General features: G+C 42.1%; 1 protein-coding gene and 1 long non-coding RNA gene across 2 annotated transcripts in view; one reads left to right on the forward strand and one right to left on the reverse strand.

Annotated features, from left to right (window-relative positions):
* The window catches only part of LOC113619429 (uncharacterized), a 31,192-nt gene extending 21,326 nt beyond the window's left edge, over positions 1-9,866 (forward strand). The window contains exons 4-6 of the long non-coding RNA XR_003432377.1: positions 5,279-5,407; positions 7,978-8,036; positions 8,824-9,866. This is a non-coding gene — a long non-coding RNA (uncharacterized LOC113619429). The remainder of the gene's footprint in view (positions 1-5,278; positions 5,408-7,977; positions 8,037-8,823) is intronic.
* A 4,439-nt stretch (positions 9,867-14,305) lies between these two features.
* MYH15 (myosin heavy chain 15) overlaps positions 14,306-18,182 on the reverse strand; it is a 169,846-nt gene continuing 165,969 nt past the window's right edge. The window contains 1 exon segment of the mRNA XM_027118388.1: positions 14,306-14,557. Coding sequence (XP_026974189.1) covers positions 14,306-14,557 — 252 coding nt within the window.

The raw sequence follows: 18,182 nt of genomic DNA on the forward strand, positions 1-18,182 counted from the left end.
AAAGAAAGAAAGAAAGAAAGAAAGAAAGAAAGAAAGAAAGAAAGAAAAGAGGGAGGGAGGGTGGGAGGGAGGGAGGAAGGAAGGAGGGAAGGAGGGAAGGATGGAAAAAAGAAAGAAGGAAAGAAGATAAAGTAAAATAAAGTACGATAAAATATAATAAAGTTATTAAAATAAAATAATTATTAAGAAAAAACATTTTTAAAGATAAAAGAAAAAAAAAAGGACCGATAGAACCCTAGGGCAAATGGTGGAAGCAATGCTATACAGACAAAATCTCACACAGAAGCATACACATACACACTCACAAAGAGGAAAAGGGGAAAAAAATCATAAATCTTGCTCTCAAAGTCCACCTCCTCAATTGGGGATGATTCGTTGTCTATTCATGTATTCCACAGATGCAGGGTACATCAAGTTGATTGTGGAGCTTTAATCCGCTGCTTCTGAGGCTGCTGGGAGAGATTTCCCTTTCTCTTCTTTGTTCTCACAGCTCCCGGGGGCTCAGCTTTGGATTGGGCCCCGCCTCTGCGTGTAGGCCGCAGGAGGGCGTCTGTTCTTCGCTCAGACAGGACGGGGTTAAAGGAGCAGCTGATTCGGGGGCTCTGGCTCACTCAGGCCCGGGGAGGGAGGGGCACGGAGTGCGGGGCGAGCCTGCAGCGGCAGAGGCCGGCGTGACGTTGCACCAGCCTGAGGCGCGCCGTGCGTTCTCCCGGGGAAGTTGTCCCTGGGTCCTGGGACCCTGGCAGTGGCGGGCTGCACAGGTTCCCCGGAAGGGGGGTGTGGATAGTGACCTGTGCTCGCACGCAGTCTTCTTAGTGGCGGCAGCAGCAGCCTTAGCATCTCATTCCCGTCTCTGGGGTCCGCGCTTTTAGCTCCGGCTCGCTCCCGTCTCTGGAGCTCCTTTAAGCAGCGCTCTTCATCCCCTCTCCTCGCGCACCAGGAAACAAAGAGGCAAGAAAAAGTCTCTTGCCTCTTCGGCAGGTCCAGACCTTTTCCCCGGACTCCTTCCCGGCTAGCCATGGCGCACTAACCCCTTCAGGCTACGTTCAAGCCGCCAACCCCAGTCCTCTCCCTGTGCTCCGACCGAAGCCCAAGCCTCAGCTCCCAGCCCTGCCCGCCCCGGCGGGTGAGCAGACAACCCTCTCGGGCTGGTGAGTGCTGGTCGGCCCTGATCCTCTGTGCGGGAATCTCCCCGCTTTGCCCTCCGCACCCCTGTTGCTGTGCACTCCTCCGCGGCTCCAAAGCTTTCCCCCTCCCCCACCTGCAGTCTCCGCCCACGAAGGGGCTTCCTAGTGTGTGGAAACGTTTCCTCCTTCACAGCTCTCTCCCACTGGTGCAGGTCCTGTCCCTATCCTTTTGTCTCTGTTTATTCTTTTTTCTTTTGCCCTACCCAGGTACGTGGGGGTTTTCTTGCCTTTTGGGAGGTCTGAGGTCTTCCAGCGTTCAGTAGGTGTTCTGTAGGAGTTGTTTCACGTGTAGATGTATTTCTGGTGTATCTGTGGGGAGGAAGGTGATCTCCGCGTCTTACTCTTCTGCCATCTTCCCGGAAGCCTCGGCAGTTAATATTTAATTGAATTTATTTTTAGTATATTTCCTAGAAAAGCAATACATGTCCACTGTAGAAAGCTTTAAAAATAACCGACAAAAACTATTATCCAGAGAACCACTATTTAACGTATACCAAATCTTTATTCATTCAACAGCCATTTTTCAATACCTATTATGTAACAGGTACTGCTTTAGATGTGAAACCTGTTCTTCAGAGTTAACATCCTTCTGTAAATTTAGTGATATGTCATGTCAGCCTCCTATGTGCAGAAATGTGTGTGCTTTTAAAAAGGGACTATGCTTCTTAAAAGTAGCATTGTAATCTGATTTTTCTCCTGTAACATTAAGAGCTTCTTTTGATGCCATTGACCCATATTTTACAGTATTATCTTTAATGGTTGCAGAAGAATTATTTGTGTGAATGTACCATAGTTAATTTAATGAATCTCCTATAGGCAGACACTTTAATTCTTTCTTTTCCAATTCCTGTTTGTACTTAAAATCTGTAACTTGTATATTTTGCTTCTCTTTGATAGTATAACTAATACGACCTCCACATGACATGAAGGCACAGGCAGCTCTGTCTTTCTTCTTCATTCTTATACCATCTCTATGTGGATCTCAAGGTAAGCATCTTTATAATACACCCAAGTGTCAGTTGTTTGTATCATTAGATAGGAACATGAGCCACAAGGCAAGGGAGCTGTTTCCTCTGTAGCCATAGCTTATCAACTTTTCTAACTTTTCTTCTATCTACTCTAAGGTTCTTTCTAATCTGTTATCTGCTACCAAATATAAAATCACTAGAAAGGCAAGTTTGATTGATTGGTTGATTTGGTTTTTTTTTTTTTAAGTGTAAGCTTGGTACTTACTTGACATTTGACAAAAGGCATTATCAGCTTTGCTAGGCCCTGTGGCAGGCATTTTAAATTATCCAATGAAATATTAGAGGTGTTTAGTAGAGCAATTAGGGAGGTCGACAAAAACACTCCTTTTCTTTCCCACCTTTCCATGTCTTTCTTCTCAGCTTGATGCCACGTTCCTCTAGCACTTGGTACAGAGATAGACTAAATCTCTCTAAGGCAAAGTGGGACATAGAGTGGAAAGAGCCTCAGAGGAGGGGGCAGAGGAAAAAGACTTTGTGACAAGGCCATATGAACACCCCATTATCCCATCTAGGGTAGCTTTGAGCAAGGTCAAAGGAGTTTAGTCCATTGTCCGTAAGATAAGGTCCTTTCCAGTGCAAATATCACAGAATTCATAGATAGGGCATATGATCTACTAAAATGTTTTGTGAATTGGTTAAAAAATCTGGATACTGCCTTCAGTGATTATGAAATGGGTAAGTAGATTTTCTTTGCAAAAACCTGATTGTGATGAGTCCATTTGCTTTTTAAAATCACCTTCTGAAGTTGACAGTAAATATATATATATACACACACACACACATATACAAACATATATATTAGGAGGATTGGACCTCTACATTTATATCCAGAATAATATTCCTTAACTATATTTTGATGGACTCATAGTATATCCTGAGAGTTGTCTTAAAGCCAAAATAAATGAATCACTTCATTTCCCCTTTTGGACTCCTCCTCTTATGTGCACCCTTTCTTGAAACTAATGTCTACATATTCCCAACAGACCCCTTAATGCAGCATTGTCTTCTACATGCTCCAAATATTTCCTAACCCAGCCAAGTTAAGTTTATTCTATTCTTTTAGGGCCTGCTAGCTCCAGCTAGCTGGATAAACTAATTTGTTATTGTTATAGTAAGTGTTAAAAATGAATGTGTTCAGGAAATAAAAATCAACAGGAATCTTTAATTTATATAACATACATAATTTCCAGCAACTGTAGCAGGCCAGGATCAGAGGAGAGATGAGACTATTGATCAAGCATGGAACAAAGTTTCTATGCTTTATGCTGTTGTCAATTCTCATGGTTACATTGAATACAACAGATACTCGATTGAAATTTCAGACACTCAAACATAGAGCTTCATGGCTTGTTTCTAGTAATTAGACTAGCAAGTGTTCTTGATAGATGATGTGGTCTGTTAATGATCAGGCTGCTGACCTAGGATAGTTCTTCTAGGTAGTCCTGGTATAACGCTTGATAAGCACCCATCACTAATTCTCTTCATAACTGCTCTTGTTTTTAGATACGTTCTTTTTAGCTTCCATAAGTCATGTTCCTATGAGTGAGCAAATAGTCATTGGAAGACTTGATGAAGATGTAATTCTCCCTTGCTCATTTGAGAGTGCGCCAGATGTTGTAGTTCACTGGAAGAATCAAGATAACTGTGTTTACTTATATTACAAAAACAGTGACCAGTTGGAAAAGCAAGATCCCAGATATGTAAATAGGACATCCCTCTTCCTTGATGAAATTCACAATGGGAATGCCTCCCTATCTTTCAAAAGATTAAAGCTTCAGGATGAAGGAACTTACATATGCTACGTGGGAACATCACTTGGAAAAATCATAAACAAAGTGGTACTAAAAGTGGGAGGTAAGTGTACATATACCATTTTACAAAACATGACAATGATACCATTCCATGTTTTCTGTAATGCCTTCTTCTTAATTTAATATGCTATGGGCTTCCTTCCAAGATAATACATACAAACTACCTCATTATTTTTAATGCGTAGTGTCTCATAGTTTAGACATGCTATAATTGATGCACCCGTTCCTCCATTAGTAAGTATTTAGGTATTTCTAGTGTTTTACGTTACAAAAAATGTTGTGATGAACATCCTTATATTTAATACTGGGAAATGGTCTGAAACAAAAGTATCAGAAGTAAAATTTTAATATGGCACTTATACCAGCAGCATAAGAGTATACATTTTCCCCTTAAGTCTTATCAACACCTAATATTACCCATCTTAAGACATTCTGCCAATATGATAGCTTAAAAATATTGAATTGATTTAAATTACATTTTTCTGTTTTCTAAATGAAGTTAATTGTAATACTATATGCTTTCCTCCTGTTTGTATTAACTTCATTTATCTAATCATTTATTTATTGGGAGGGGCATTTTCTAATGGGTTGTTTTATCTAGCTCATGTTCTTTCTCCCTCTGTTCCATTTATCTGCTTCAGACCTTGACTCAGAAATCTAAGAATTATGGGTAAACAAAGAATCAAAAAGGCTCTGAGTCAGTACCTGAAGAGTACAAACTGCTGCGTGAGCTCTAGTTTATCAGCTTTGACACCCACATTTTGACTGCTCAGTGAGGCCATTAGATTTTTTTCTAGAATTCTTTCTAGAGAATTGAGCTTTCTAGTTGCTATGTATCCATACATGCTCTTTTTTCCTTGTAGATCACCAGACTATCTCTTAAGGTTCTACAGAGTTTTTGCTGTTTTTCCTTTCAGAAACTGCCAAGTTTTGCTCGCAAAGCTTAGCTTTTCATTTCATGGGTATTAAAATAATGTGTTCTGCGCAGATTGGTTAATATCACAGCTTTGGCAGGTTTCCCACAATAGACACATTGAGGTTGGGAGTTATTATTTATGCTCATGAACAACTCTGGTCCAGACAGGGCTGTTGTTCATATCTTTAATGGGTCTTTTCACTAGGAAGAGTTTTTTTACTAATATGAAATCTGTCTCCCATCCAGAACGCAGAAATAGCTAGTTATAAAATTAGTAAATATACTCTACTCACCATCTATACATTTTCTTTTATTTTCTGGTAACTTTTCTTCCAGCTTATAGACTTTTTGTTGAAGCAAGTCAAGGAACAGTTGTCGGAATAATTTCAACATTGGTGGCAGTCATGGTGGCAATTTTGTTAACTCTAGCTGTTAAATCAAGAAGATGCATGTCTTCCTACACAGGTAATATCTTCCTACACAGGTAATATCTCATGGAGGATTTGGTCTTGTGCCTGGGTGTTCAGGTAGAGGTGTATCAAACATACACCTGCAGCTGCACACCTACACTGCTGCTAGGCATGTAAATAGATCTGAATTTTCTGCAGAGCTGTTTTTAAACTTTTTCAAAAATTCTTTAAAAGGTGCCCACATTTCCACCTAACTATTTACTTCTAGGAAATTATCCTGAGTTAAATGGTCAGAGACACAGCAAGCTATATACAAGCACATCCATTGAATCACACTGCCAGTTTTTCATTGAATTTTTTTTTTTTTTTTTGGCGGCACGCGGGCCTCTCACTGTTGTGGCCCTCCTGCCACGGAGCACAGGCTCCGGACGTGCAGGCTCAGCGGCCAAGGCCCACGGGCCCAGCCGCTCCGCGGCATGTGGGATCCTCCCGGACCGGGGCACGAACCCACGTCCCCTGCATTGGCAGGCAGACCCCCAACCGCTGCGCCACCAGGGAAGCCCCATTGAATATTTTAATAATAATAGGAAATTGATTAAATGAATTGAAAGTCACGTGTTATTTAAGTTGTTTTACTTCTCTTTTTTCTACTAAAGAGAAAATTTAGATATGGCAGTAAAATAATACACAGGATGATCTTAATTATCTTGCATTGAAAAATAGCTGAAAAGAAGCCAAAACGTTCTTTGCCTTTGTAGAGAGGTACTACACATCTCTCCACCACACATCTGCCCAGGTACTTCTATTATGTCTGGACTTCCTTAAGTCCCTGGGCTCTGTTTTCGCTTTCTTTGAGTTTCGCCTACAGTTGCTACTGCTCAAAACAGCATTGTCCTTGATTGGCTATTTTATTTTAATCCTTGTTAAGTTTTTAAAAAAACTTTTTTCTAAGTTTTCTGCTAGAAAACTGTGTTACTTATAGCAGTTTAATTACTTGTAGTAATTTAACATGATACATTAAGATTCCATGGTCACAGGACTTCTAAAAAGACTTTGCTTTTATCAACAGAATTAGATCTATGAAAAGCTTGAATTTACTTATTTCCACATTTTACAGATCAGAAAACTAGAATCCAGAAAGTTAACACAAATTCTAAGTAGGTATGTGAAACAGACTCTTATAAGCACCACCTAAGATGACCCAGCTAACCAGTGGCAGAGGTAGATCTAGGGCCCAAGAAGCTCTCCCTCCTTTCATAATCTCTCTGAGAAAGCTCTGAGTGTCCTGGGAGGTTTAAATAGATCGCATGTCCCTTATTTTGATTGATATTTGCCTATTGCCCCCGCTGAAGTTAGGGTTATTTGATATAGCAGACACCATTATTGAAGGTAGGATTTTAAGGGTGATAGTGAGTGAGAATTTCACCAGTTGTAGCCCTGTGATTGTTTATACTAATAGGTCAGTCCCCTTACTTGTTGCTCCTCTTAGCTGCCAGAAGTAGAAAAAGATGGGAGGTTGCAGGTAGTCTAGTTTGTCCCCCACATGTAAACCCTAATATGATGATACTTGTGATTAGATAGGTTCCAATTATAGGAGAGGGGGCACTACATACTGCTCAAGAAGGATAGTTTAGTTTCTATTTTGGAAGTGTGCACAAGTCCAACACAAAGTACCTGGCACACTCAAAACTGGACAAAGGGGAGCCCAGAAGATAGTGCATTCCCCCAGAACTTTGCTAGAAAACCTGAACTTGAAGGGACAAGAAGGAAGAGCAGTGCCCAAAACCTGCAAGGAGAGTCATGGAACAAGCTGTGTTGTGAGGGCGACCTTCACTCAGAGGACACAGATAGACTATAGGGAAGGAGCTAGAATAAGTACCTGATTTTGCCCTTCCCTCCCTTTGATCTCCACCCCAACTGGAAACCAGAGGGCAGAGAAGCCCTGCAGGTAGAACCCATCCAGGTCAGCTTCCCGTGGCAGAGAGCAGGATGGATCCTGATTCTGGAGGAGCAGTCAGGAGATATCAGAAAAAACCATGTTAGGGTATTGACCACTTAAAATAAAAAGAAGTTCCACAGTTCTGTAGTTAGGTGGGCTGAAAATATATTTCAAGCTGTTAAACTAAAAGTCACAAAACCTCCAGTTCCCAGGCTGTTGTTTCATATGTATGTTTTCTTTTTAAAGTCCCTTTTCTATTACTCTGTTTTAAAATGCCCTTAGTATAAATTATCCTAGATTTTAGCAAGACCCAGAAGGAAGGCCTTCCTTGAGAAATGACATTATGTCTCTTTTTCCTATCCATCACCACCTTGGCTATTTTCCATTGTTTATATCTGGTAGGAATCAGGCCAACAATCTTAAAGAGCCAGGAATTGCTGGCCTGGTTGAATTGCCTTTATCCCTGCTTTGGAGGACCCTGAAACAGCCATAAGAATTTACTGCTGTCTGTTTCTGATGAGGTATTTGTACATTAAATTCATTTTTAATGCTGTTTGTTGGAAAAAAGATTTGAAGAGGGGAGTAACTAACGTGCTTCTAATAATATAATTATACTGAGGAGGGAATAAGGGAGAATTTGGGTGTTTGCAAAGCCATGTTTTTTTAAGTTCTGTTTTTTCTTGTAGAGGGGCATCCATCTCCTGATCAGAGATCTAGACATGACGGTAATGCAGAAGAAAACGTGGTAAGGCATTTCCTTTATCAAACTATTTATAGTATAAGGATGCTACTGTAAAAGGTAATTGAAGTTTTGACTGATTCACACATCATCATGCAGGACTTTTACACAGAAAAAAAGGCAGGAGGGATTGCAGGATAATAGAATGGGGAAAAAAATACACTTAGGCTTTTCCCACTGTAATTAAACATGCTCTACTTGCTTAAATAAGTGTGTGCTCTTATCATCTCCAACTGTTATTTGTAAAGATGATTTCAAATGGCACTATGTACCAATATACTTATTATTCTGGTGGAAACATGGGATTGCATAGGAGTGGAAGGCAATACAGACAGATAAAGAAGAGAAAAGCAGACTATAATTTCTGCCCGGACTCAGACTGCTGACCTTCTACACTTTTCCAGTCACTTCTAGGTTCCTTCAGAACTTATAATTCACTTACGAATTATAGCGTGATTGCATACTTCCTTTTTGCTGCACACCTTTTATTATTTATGAGTTCCATTAATCAGAGTAAATAACAGTAAAGAGTGGGGTAAACTTGTTTTTCTACTTGTTAAAATCTCAGGAACATCTAGCAGGAAAATTAAAATTAACTGATAAGACCCAGACTTCATAACTACTTATTTTATAACTGTCTCATGGATCTTGGATTACAGATGCAAACAGTAGCTTAAAGCTCCCTCCTTCCAAAAAACAAAACAAAACACTACCAGCATTTAAATACTTAAGATAAAAATGGTTATTCTGACATGAACAACGGTGATTTTGAGTCCATTTTTCTTGGTTCTAGGCTCTTTCAGAATATTCATTCAGTAAAGGAAGTGAAGACAGGAATTGACAACACAGCACAAACATCCTTAATATCCAGTGATCTCACCTCCCCTTTCTTCACTGCGATTCCAGCAATGGCTTGTCATGACCCAACAATTCTGTCATTGCAAAGACTTGTGATAGTGGAAAGAGAATAATTACCTTCTTTCTCACGCCCTAAGAATCATTCATTGACCCCCCTACATGCATCAAGATTATAAATGCCTGGATGCCAAGGGTTCCAGTTCAGCTTGGAAAAGAACTATCCCATTCATTTACATTCCTGCTGCAATCAGCCCAGGAGGCTACAGTGAGGTTTCCTCCAAGAACTCAGAAGAAATGAATCACTAAGAGATGATTCAAAATCTGATTAACTAATGATGGGTGAGTGGTAGAAGCAGAAGTCACTATAGTGAAAAGGTGAAAAACCAGAGCCTAGAAAACAGGCAATGGATTTGCTAAAGTATTGTACTCTAGTTTTATATGAATGGTTAATATCAGTTTAATCAACTAGATTTAGTATGGTGAGTCTTAGGAGCCCCAAAGAGTAAGAATGTCAGTATCTCTAAGACTACCCAGGGTGCAAAGGGCCCTATCAACTCAAGAATTGACATCTCTGGGGTTGGGTTGTACCCTTCAACACCAGGGTTTGCATAGCCTAGCGACCCTAGTTATGAAGATAATTTGATTTACTCTTTTGGCTCAGTTGTCATATTGTTAATCAGATTTCTAATAAATTTAGATTTTCATAAATTTTATGCAAGGAGAGAATGGATAATTCAGCTGACTAGATGATCTGTTCTCAATTTCATCATCAATATAAAAGAAAGAAAGCCAAACCAAGACTTTTGTTAACTTATTCAAGTTTTTAACCGTATAGCTTACAGGAGAAAACCAATCCTCAATTGTGTATTAATACTATCTGATCGAGAGAGAGGCATGGACATATATACACTACCAAATATAAAATAGATAGCTAGTGGGAAGCAGCCGCACAGCACAGGGGCTCGGGGCTTTGTGACTGCCTGGAGGGGTGGGATAGGGAGGGTGGGAGGGAGGGAGATGCAAGAGGGAAGAGATATGGGAACATATGTATAACTGATTCACTTTGTTATAAAGCAGAAACTAACACACGATTGTAAAGCAATCATACCCCAATAAAGATGTTAACAACAAAAAATACTACCTGATCCAATTTTCTTTATCAGCTGGACTTCTTTCACAATCTCCTACTTTGCACATAGCTCTGTTGACTTCAGGTATTTGCTACAATGTTGTGACCAGTGTTCATCACAAACGGTAAAGTATTAAGGACGCTTAAAGAAAAACTTTAGAAAAAAGCACATAAGACACTTGGTGAGGAGAAAGTGCTCAGAATTGCTCTAGTCTACTTACGATGATGAGGGTGATAAATTTAAAGACCAAAGCCAACACATTGAGGTTGGTGGACAAGAAGGACTCTGTGTCCTTCAACGCCGCTGAGTCCCTGAATTAATCTTAGAGCCACCTGTGTGAAGCAGGTTGGATCAGAGAGGCAGACTGCTGAGAACGACAGAATAAGGATTTATTATAGAGATTCAACATTATAGAACTGTGGGCACTGGTGAAGAAGTCTGCACCAGGCTGTCCCCTCTGCATCTGGTGCTGGGCCTGAGGTCGCTGTCGGTCAGTTGTGCCAGCGGTCAGGAAGGACAGCTGGACACGGACTGAGGATGGACTGGAATTTATAAGAACAAACTGGACCCCATGCAGTCTCTCAGGGCCTCCAAAGTCAACACTGTGAGTGACCTGTAAGATGATAAGCTGGCGCCCATTGCCATGGAGCTGCATACCTGCCGGGCGAGGATTCTGACAGGAGCTGAGAGAGCTGTGGGTCCACAGAGCTGTGGCCCATCCCAGCTAACTCACCTTTTTAGCCTGGAGTAATAGTTGCCAGCTATCACTGTGCCTGGGGCCATACAATGACCTTATGAGCACAGAAAGAACCCAGCTGTTCCTTCACTTCTTCCTCTCAAATCTGGTGCATATTTCTCTTGTGACCAACTTTAATCCAGAACCACACAGGAAACGTACCTCCAGTTTAGCCAAACTGGTACAATACAAAGACAGCATACCAGCTATCACTGATCTGAACATCTTGAGTGGGTGTTGTTTCAGTATTGCACAAGTATGTAGCCTACATGGTTGTCCAGCAGGAGGGTTTTACCTACAAGTGCAAAATGACCAACTATGACTATATGTAAATCACTATAGAATGCTAAGAAAAGCCTGTTGTCTCCCACCATTAGTGGCTAAAAATATAGACTCACGGATGTAGAAATAAGGCCAGCAGAGTTCACTAACTTCAGTAATAACCATTTACCAATATGCCTTAGTCCCCGTGGACCATAACATAGCTCATGTCTTCTGTGAATATTACTCATTAAGAAGCAATATGGACAAAGTATTTTTTTCACATCAGAATTTAAAAGATTCTTGCATCTATTTAATTTTTCATGGGAAATGTTTACTTGCCTCTGAGGAAAGTTAAAAAAAAAATCAAAAAAATCCCCACTACACTTGGAAGCAACAATATTCCCTTTTATTATTTCATTTTCTGATCACCTTGTTTAAACTACTTTTGACACAGCATAAACATGTTTTTTAAAATGTCTGTTTCACAAATGAGTGGGTATATCAAAACAGAGACTTATAGATACAGAGAACAAACTAGTGGTCACCAGTAGCGGGAGGAGTAGAGGGAGGGGAAGGGGATTAAGAGGTACAAACTACTAGATATAAAATAAATGAGACACAAGGATGCGATGTACAGCACAAGGAATATAACCAACATTTTATAATAACTTTAAATGGAGTATAATTTACAAATGTCGACTCACTGTGTTGTACACCTGAAACTAATATAACGTTGCAAATCAACTATACTTCAGTAAAAAAATTAAGTGTATGTTTCAAATGCAACTTAAGTTTCTGGCCATAAAACAGTACCTCCTTGTACTTCTCCAGCCTCTGTCCTTTATAAACAAGGACTGGTCATTCTTCATGAACCTGAAAAACAGAATATCAGCGTGTTCTGTGAGATTCCTGTGACTTTCATTAGTGCAACGCATACCAAGAACCAAACCCAGTGCTTTCCAGACATAAGCAGGACTTAGCCAACTCTTCATTAGCTTCAAAGGGAGGCAGGGAATTGAGGCAATTGTCTGCATCAGAGAAAGCAGACACCGGTAATTCACCGCAAGGGTGTGCTCGGTCACTCAATTTTTTGCTCGCCTTGCATTGCCAGCGAAGGCAGCACCCTCTATAGAAGACCCCATGAGGGAGACGCTAGCCACATCACCGATTTGCTCCACAGACCTGATGCACAGTTCTATGAGAAAACCTTTTCCTTTGGTTTATGACAGTTGAAGGAATTTCAGGCTCTCCTCCTGTGAATGGAAAACAGTTAGTCATTGCACTGCCAAGGACGATTTTCCTATTCATCTCTGGCCTCTCAGAAGCAATTTCTGCTTCACTCATTTTATTCTTTGTTGGAAATAATCGTGACAAAGTCGAATGCATTACATCTGTTTCCGAGGCCCTTCGACCTCCTGCAGCTGAGTGCAATTGCCGCACGTGTGAAGTATTTCCCTAAACAAATCCATTACGTGGGGTTGCTGGGCAGGTTCTGCACAGAAGACCCCAATCTGAGGCCATAACACTTCTCAAACTGAGGCCAGAGTTCAAACCACTTAACTGGATCTCTCCATATAGGCCTTATCCCTGAGACAACTACTTGCTCATCGATAGGAAATTTCTGGAGTCTGCAAATGTCTCATATTTCTCATATTTGGATCCAAATATATTCAATATAACCAACCAGTCTCTTCTTCAAAAGAGATCCTTCGCCCTCCCATAAGGTAGTATTTATTATTGGCTGCCCTATCTACTTATCTTGAACGGTTATTAGTAATTCATTTATAATAAATAAGAAAGACCAAGCATGTACCATGTTTTTAAAACTGAAATGATGGTGCCTGTGCTAAGTACTCTGTAGGCATTCTGTGGAGGGTATCCAACCCCCTTTAATTCTCTCCTTCTAAAGCCAGATCACACTTTAAAACTGTGTTTCTGGGAACAATCTCAATGAGGAAGCTTAGGCTGCTCTAACTGCCACAGTATGAAGTTTGTGTCCCCGCCCACAAAATTCATAGGTTGAAATCCTAACCCCCATGGTGATGGTAGTAGGAGATGGGGCCTTTGGGAAGTGATTAGGTCATGAGGGTTGAGTCCTCGTGACTGGGATTAATGCCCTTATGCAAAAAAGACCCCAGAGAGCTTCTTCCTTCTCTTTCTACCATGGGAGGTTACAGTGGGAAGAGGGCCATCTACAGGGAAGTGGCCCTCACCAGATACCAAATCTGCCAGCACCATGACCTTGGACTTCCCAGCCTCCAGAACCATGAGAAATATTTGTAGTTTGTAAGCCATTCAGTCTCTGGTATTCTGTTATGGCAGCCTGAACAGACTAAGATAATGACGCTGCCAAGCCTACAGTTTAGTGCTGTCACTCTATCACTTTACCAGGAAAATTAGGGCACTGGCCCCTACTATTGGATCGGAACTAAAGTTTGGGGGACCAGAGATGTAGACAGTCCCTTTCTCTGTTTTAGGGAAGATAGCTAAAAAGCAGGACTCTTGCATTTGTTCTCATTCATGGCCTCAATTTTTTTTTTTTTTTTTTTTTTTGCTGTACGCAGGCCTCTCACTGTTGTGGCCTCTCCCGTTGCGGAGCACAGGCTCCGGATGCGCAGGCTCAGCGGCCATGGCTCATGGGCCCAGCCACTTCGAGGCATGTGGGATCCTCCCGGACCGGGGCACGAACCCGTGTCCCCTGAATCGGCAGGAGGACTCTCAACCACTGCGCCACCGGGGAAGCCCCATGGCCTCAATTTTAAACGTGTCCGCCTGGGGTCTCCATATCAATATGATACAAAGTCACATACTTGCCCACAATAGAAGGAGTTCACTTAGAATTTCAAGCAGATCCATCTGTGCTTCTTTAATCATCTTTGCTCCCTGGACTTCTGACGGTTCTACCCACATGAATCTAGGCCCTGGAGCTCAGAGCCTGCACATTAACCTAGAATTAAGCATTTGAGAATCGTAAATACAGTGTGCATCCTACTCAAATGCTTAGTGCTTCATACTCCCTGGACAAGTAGAATTAATAAATATAGGAAAATTTTGTCGGAACCAGTTTTTGTTTTTTTTTTTTTTTGCGGTACGCGGGCCTCTCACTGCTGTGGCCTCTCCTGTTGCGGAGCACAGGCTCCAGACGCGCAGGCTCAGTGGCCATGGCTCACGGGCCCAGCCACTCCACGGCATGTGGGATCTTCCCAGACCGGGGCACGAACCCATGTCCCCTGCATCAGCAGGCAGACTCTCAACCACTGCGCCACCAGGGAAGCCCCAGAACCTGTTTATTGATGTAGTTTTTTAAAAGCCTTTAAGAGAGAAACAAGAAATTTCCATGTGAAGACATGAACCTGAAACACAAATGCTTTAAAAGTTAGAGCAGAGCTGAATATCTGACGTACCTTTTCCCCAAACTCTTTTGCTTTAATCTTGAGCTTATTAACTTGAGATTCGGCTATCTCTGCCCTTTACTTAGCTTCATTCTACTCATGTTGCTGCTTCTTATACTTGGAAAGTTATGGACTAGCTTCTGCTTCCTGTAAAAATAAAAAATGAAAAAAAAAAAGGAATCCCTGAGCCTACTAGTCATATTTTTGTTCTTCTCTGACGTTAGAAAGTTGAAAAATGTGTGAAAGGAATCTAAACTTCTGAGTATTGAATGGAATATCATATATTGGTATGATATATATGGATTCAGATTCCTAGCAGGCACCAGATCCATTTTATAACTGTTGTTCCCTGGAAATTTAGAACATGGTCAGCACTTTCCACAAACTGGATGTAGTCCAGCTTTCACAGATTTGGTATGTGATAGATTAACCACAGTTATTTGTTTTGTAATCAGTTTAACATCCTATTCTGGGTAGAGGGAGCTTGTCTTTACAATTATAAGGGTCAACAGGTAATTATTAGACATAGCAGTATTTTAGCCCAAAGCATTTAAATAATCAATTCAAAACCCTTCAAGATATATTATTATTAGGCATAAGCCATTATATATGGTGCTTATCAATTACATTCCATGGAGCTACGGCTACTAGCCAGGGTTGACAAGTACATTTCAAGAGATGGTAGTTTTGGCCACAGTTACGTCCAGGCGCATCAGATAAAAGGACTGTGGGCTGCATTTATGCTCAAGCAAGGTTTTAGAGTAAGGAAAGCCCTAGGGTGAGGAAGGTCTCAGGGTGATTACGCAACCAAAAATTTTCCATCTTTACATGATACCATGCTGTTATTTGGCTCATTTTTTTGCAATGTACATGTTTGGGCATAACCACAAGGTCAAGGGAGAGAGCTCTGTCTCCCTGAAGGGAAAAGTTGCACAAATTTTAACGATAGGTAATAATTCTAGTATGAGAAAAAACAGAATGAGCGGACTAAGCTGAGCTGGTCCTCTCTGACAAGCTGCTCATCTAGCTTAGGGCCACATATCTCTATTAATCAAAAGTAAATGGGGGGGAGGGGAAGATGACAGAAGAGTACGACACGGAGATCACCTTCCTCCCCACAGATACATCAGAAATACATCTAAAGGTGGAACAACTCCTACAGAACACCTACTGAATGCTGGCAGAAGACCTCAGACCTCCCAAAAGGCAAGAAACTCCCCACGTACCTGGGTAGGGCAAAAGAAAAAACAAAGACAAAAGAATAGGGATGGGATCTGCACCAGTGGGAGGGAGCTGTGAAGGAGGAAAGGTTTCCACACACTAAGAAGCCCCTTCGCGGGCGGAGACTGCGGGTGGCGGAGGCGGGAAGCTTCGGAGCCGCAGAGGAGAGCGCAGCAACAGGGGTGCAGAGGGCAAAGCGGGGAGATTCCCGCACAGAGGATCGGGGCCGACCGGCACTCACCAGCCCGAGAGGCTTGTCTGCTCACCTGCCGGGGCAGGCGGGTCTGCGAGCTGAGGCTCCGGCTTCAGTCGGAGCGCAGGGAGAGGACTGGGGTTGGCTGCGTGAACACAGCCTGAAGGGGTTAGTGCACCACGGCTAGCTGGGAGGGAGTCCAGGAAAAGGTCTGGAGCTGGCGAAGAGGCAAGAGACTTTCTCTTCCCTCTTTGTTTCCTGGTGCGCGAGGAGAGGGGATTAAGAGCGCTGCTTAAAGGAGATCCAGAGACGGGCGCAAGCCGCGGCTGACAGCGCGGACCCCAGAGATGGGCATGAGACGCTAACGCTGCTGCTGCCGCCACCAAGAAGCCTGTATGCGAGCACAGGTCACTATCCACACCTCCCTTCTGGGGAGGCTGTGCAGCCCGCCACTGCCAGGGTCCCGGGATACAGGGACAACTTCCCGGGGAGAACACACGACGTGCCTCAGGCTGGTGCAACATCATGCTGGCCTCTGCCACCGCAGGCTTGCCCCACACACCGTACCCCTCCCTCCCCCCGGTGAGTGAGCCAGAGCCCCCGAAACAGCGGCTACTTTAACCCCGTCCTGTCTGAGCGGAAAAACAGACGCCCTCCGGGGACCTACATGCGGAGGTGGGGCCAAATACAAAGCTGAGCCCCTGGGAGCTGTGAGAACAAAGAAGAGAAAGGGAAATCTCTCCCAGCAGCCTCAGAAGCAGTGGATTAAAGCTCCACAATCAACTTGATGTACCCTGCATCTGTGGAATACATGAATAGACAACGAATCATCCCAAATTGAGGAGGAGGTCTTTGAGAGCAAGATTTATGATTTTTTCCCCTTTTCCTCTTTTTGTGAGTGTGTATGTGTGTACTTCTTTGTGAGATTTTCTCTGCATAGCATTCCTTCCACCATCTGTCCTAGGGTTCTATCCATCAGTTTTTTCTTTTTAATTTTTTTCTTAATAATTAATTTTAATAACTTTATTTTACCCTTCCTTCCTTCCTTCCTTCCTTCCTTCCTTCCTTCCCTCCCTCCCTCCCTCCTTTAGATAACGAATCATCCCAAATTGAGGAGGTGGACTTTGAGAGCAAGATTTATGATTTTTTCCACTTTTCCTCTTTTTGTGAGTGTGTATGTGTATGCTCCTACATGAGATTTTGTCTGTATAGCTTTGCTTCCACCATTTGTCCTAAGGTTCTATCCGTCCATTTTTTTTCTTAATAATTATTTTTTAATTTAATAACTTTATTATATTTTATTTTATTTTACTTTACCTTCTTTCTTTCTTTCCTTTTTCCTTTCCTCCTTTCTTCCTTCCTTCCTCCCTCCCTCCCTCCCTCCTTCCTTTCTTTCTTTATTCTTTCCTTCCTTCCTTCTTTCTTTCTTCCTTCCTTCCTCCCTTTCTTTCTTTCTTTTTTCTTCCTACTTTACTAATTCTTTCTCTCTACCTTTTATCCTGAGCCGTGTGGATATAAGGCTCTTGGTGCTGCAGCCAGGAGTCAGTACTGTCCCTCTGAGGTGGGAGAGCCAACTTCAGGACACTGGTCAACAAGAGACCTCCCTGCTCCACATAATATCAAATGGCGAAAATCTCCGAGAGACCTCCATCTCAATGCCAGCACCCAGCTTCACTCAATGACCAGCAAGCTACAGTGCTGGATATCCTATGCCAAACAACTAGCAAAACAGGAACACAACCCCACCCATTAGCAGAGAGGCTGCCTAAAATCATAATAATTCCACAGACACCCCAAAACACACCACCAGATGTGGACCTGCCCACCAGAAAGACAAGATCCAGCCTCATCCACCAGAACACAGGCACTAGTTGCCTCCACCAGGAAGCCTACACAACCCACTAAACCAACGTTAGCCACTGGGGACAGACACCAAAAACAATGGGAGCTACGAACCTGCAGCCTGCAAAAAGGAGACCCCAAACACAGTAAGATAAGCAAAATTAGAAGACAGGAAAACACACCACAGATGAAGGAGCAAGATAAAAACCCACCAGACCTAACAAATGAAGAGGAAATAGGCAGTCTACCTGAAAAAGAATTCAGAATAATGGTAGTAAAGATGATCCAAAATCTTGGAAATAGAATAGACAAAATGCAAGAAACATTTAACAAGGACCTAGAAGAACTAAAGATGAAACAAACAATGATGAACAACACAATAAATGAAATTAAAAATACTCTAGATGGGATCAATAGCAGAATAACTGAGGCAGAAGAATGGATAAGTGACCTGGAAGATAAAATAGTTGAAATAACTACTGCAGAGCAGAATAAAGAAAAAAGAATGAAAAGAAC

This window comes from Aethalodelphis obliquidens, unplaced genomic scaffold, assembly GCF_003676395.1.
Source record: "Aethalodelphis obliquidens isolate GAN/ISIS:26980383/991018 unplaced genomic scaffold, ASM367639v1 scaffold1, whole genome shotgun sequence".
Lineage (NCBI taxonomy): Eukaryota > Metazoa > Chordata > Mammalia > Artiodactyla > Delphinidae > Aethalodelphis > Aethalodelphis obliquidens.